This window comes from Trypanosoma conorhini, assembly GCF_003719485.1.
Source record: "Trypanosoma conorhini strain 025E chromosome Unknown Tco_14.4_contig_00801, whole genome shotgun sequence".
Classification (NCBI taxonomy): Eukaryota; Euglenozoa; class Kinetoplastea; order Trypanosomatida; family Trypanosomatidae; genus Trypanosoma; species Trypanosoma conorhini.
This window is the reverse complement of record NW_021704893.1, coordinates 4,708-6,991: the sequence shown is the minus strand read 5'-3', so window position 1 is coordinate 6,991 and position 2,284 is coordinate 4,708. Positions and strand designations below refer to the sequence as shown.

The following is a 2,284-nucleotide window of genomic DNA, read 5'->3' as shown; positions in this document are numbered from 1 at the left end:
AAAAATTTCTCTCCACCCCACTACTCCCGTGATTATTTCTTTCCCGTAGGTGACGCTGGACGTATGATTGGAAAATGTAGTGGCGGCGGAAGTTTGGGAAACGCGGGAAGCTGCGGCGGATGCAGAGTTGTGTCGGCAGTAAGCGATGCATTAGACGTCGAAACGACGTCAGCAACGGGTCCGCTGCACTGCAAGCTGCTAGGGTTTATAATTGGTGGCTCTTTGCCTTCCTGCATTGCTAGCTTGTGCTCTTTTTGCTTCGTGACTGGCAGCGGCGCTTGAGCCGCCACGGTCTCTGGGCCTACGTGCGCATGTGGCACTCCCTCAACACCATTACCAACAGCAGCTGTGGGACGACTCCGGGAAATGACTGGGATCGTAGGGCGCCCCAAAGGAGTAACGGGCAGACCACTCGACACACCGACTTCCGTCTTCGCTTCTGCCGGCATGGCAGCCTTCATTCCCACGGCATACGGTGCCATGAAATAATCTTGCCCCTGCGTCTCCCTCTCTTTTTCCGCGACCGGCTTAGGCGGAGGCATTGGAAGGCTATGAAGGGCAGGTTGCACCGGCGTTGTGTGCGCTGCAGGAGGCGGCGCCAGCGGTTGCGCTGGCAAAGGCGTCGCTGGCTCGGCACGGGGGTCCCGCCCCTTACTCACTACTGGAAGCGTTTCTGACGGCGCCATCGGCAGGCACCTCTGTGTCTCTCCCGAAGGTAGCAAGAAAGTCGTCATGCGTGGCAGTTCACCCTTCCTGTTTGTGCTCGAAGTTCCGTTATCCGTGTTGTTGCTCTCCGCGCCGCCATTGCCGTCGCTGATGTTTTTGCATCCCTCAGTTGGGGAGGAGACGAGTAGCGAGTGCAACAGCCCCGCCGCTAAGTCTAGTCCCAACGGCGCATCCACCTCGGGACCTAAATCCACCGCTACCTCCTTGACCTCATTCGTCGCAGAGTTGTATATGAGAAGTATCAGCCTGCCAATGTTGGCACCCACTGCGGCTGTGCCGTCGGCCCCTTGGGGAAGGCTCTTTGAGTTGCGAGCCAGACGTTGGAGCATCACTCGCTGAAGACTGCGCCACAGCTCCACCCTCCCGTGGAAGTCGTCCTCATCCTTTAGAAGTGTGACCACTGGCTCCTCTGCTCGCTGCATACCAATGATGTAGTCCCGCCCCGCATCAATCTCCTCGCAAAGGGCTGCCGGAGTCCCAGGGAGAACGTCCACAATGTGCCAGCTGCGCTCGCCGCACTCTTCCGCGCGGCACCACTCTATACTGCATCCCAACAGCCCGGTGCCGCCCCAGGAAGAGGAAGGAGTGCACACCACCTCTCTGTAGGCGCGCACATGCAAATTGTACACCCTCAAGCTCAACTGCTGATTTACTCGCTGTGACACACGAGACCTGAACTGCATCACGGCATCCGCGCCGTTTGCAAAAAGAGCATCGTCAATGGCGGTGATAATATCAAAAAAAGGAACTAGGCCCGCGTTATGAGCGGGGCTGCGCGGCAACACGCGCGCAACTTGAAGGCCACAGATGCCTGCCAACGCGCTGTCTACTTTGCTTTCCTTCTGCCCCATCGCTATTCGCTGCACCCCCACAGAAAAATTTAAGGAAAAAGCAACAACAACAAAAACAAGCTGTCGTAGCGCGAAGAAAATCCAAAATGGACTTGTCTCCTCTTACACGCTCCACGAGTCGGAACGTCGCAAAAGCCACAGACACTCGCAAGCAGGACAGCTCACTCGTTTGGCCTTTGTGTTTTTTGCCTCTGTTTCATTCCTTCCTTGGCAGCAAAACCTTTTAGATTCTACCAATCAAGGAGTTGCCCTAGATGCACTTACGTGTCTACGCATGAATTGAGCTCCCTATGTTGGTTCCCCCCCCCCACATGCGTTGTTTTTTTTTTCATTTTATTTGCTATTTCATTTAGCCTTATTCTTCTCGCACGCAGCAACACCCTCCTTCTTCCCCCCGCTCCTCCTTTTTTTTTTAGCCGCTGTTTGATCTTCTTGCCTTTCTTTCGCAGTTGTCCTCCTTGCCTTGCTCTCCCACCGCCTTGCACAAGTTCTGGGCACAGGCGCCAATGCCCGCTGTGTGCCCCACCCGCGAAGGCTTCACTGAGCCATCAAATGCCATGGAGCTCATGACTGCATCCGATATAAAAAGGAGAGAGTAAAAACAAAATCGAGTTGACGGGAAACTGGGACAGCAGAAGCTGTCACAGAATGAGGGCCTCCCACAGACTCATGCACAGTGAGAAGCTTGTTCTCTTCTTATTCGTGCG

The 2,284-nt window shown here is 55.2% G+C and overlaps 1 protein-coding gene across 1 annotated transcript; it reads right to left on the bottom strand.

Moving 5' to 3' along the window:
• Nucleotides 1-32: 32 nt before the first annotated feature.
• Tco025E_08515 (golgi family reassembly stacking protein (GRASP like proteinue)) lies at nt 33-1,577 on the bottom strand (the record flags this gene model as incomplete). The annotated part of the gene is made up of 1 exon (XM_029375362.1): nt 33-1,577. One exon carries the CDS (start codon nt 1,575-1,577, stop codon nt 33-35), a length of 1,545 nt encoding a protein of 514 aa, XP_029224522.1.
• Nucleotides 1,578-2,284: the final 707 nt, after the last annotated feature.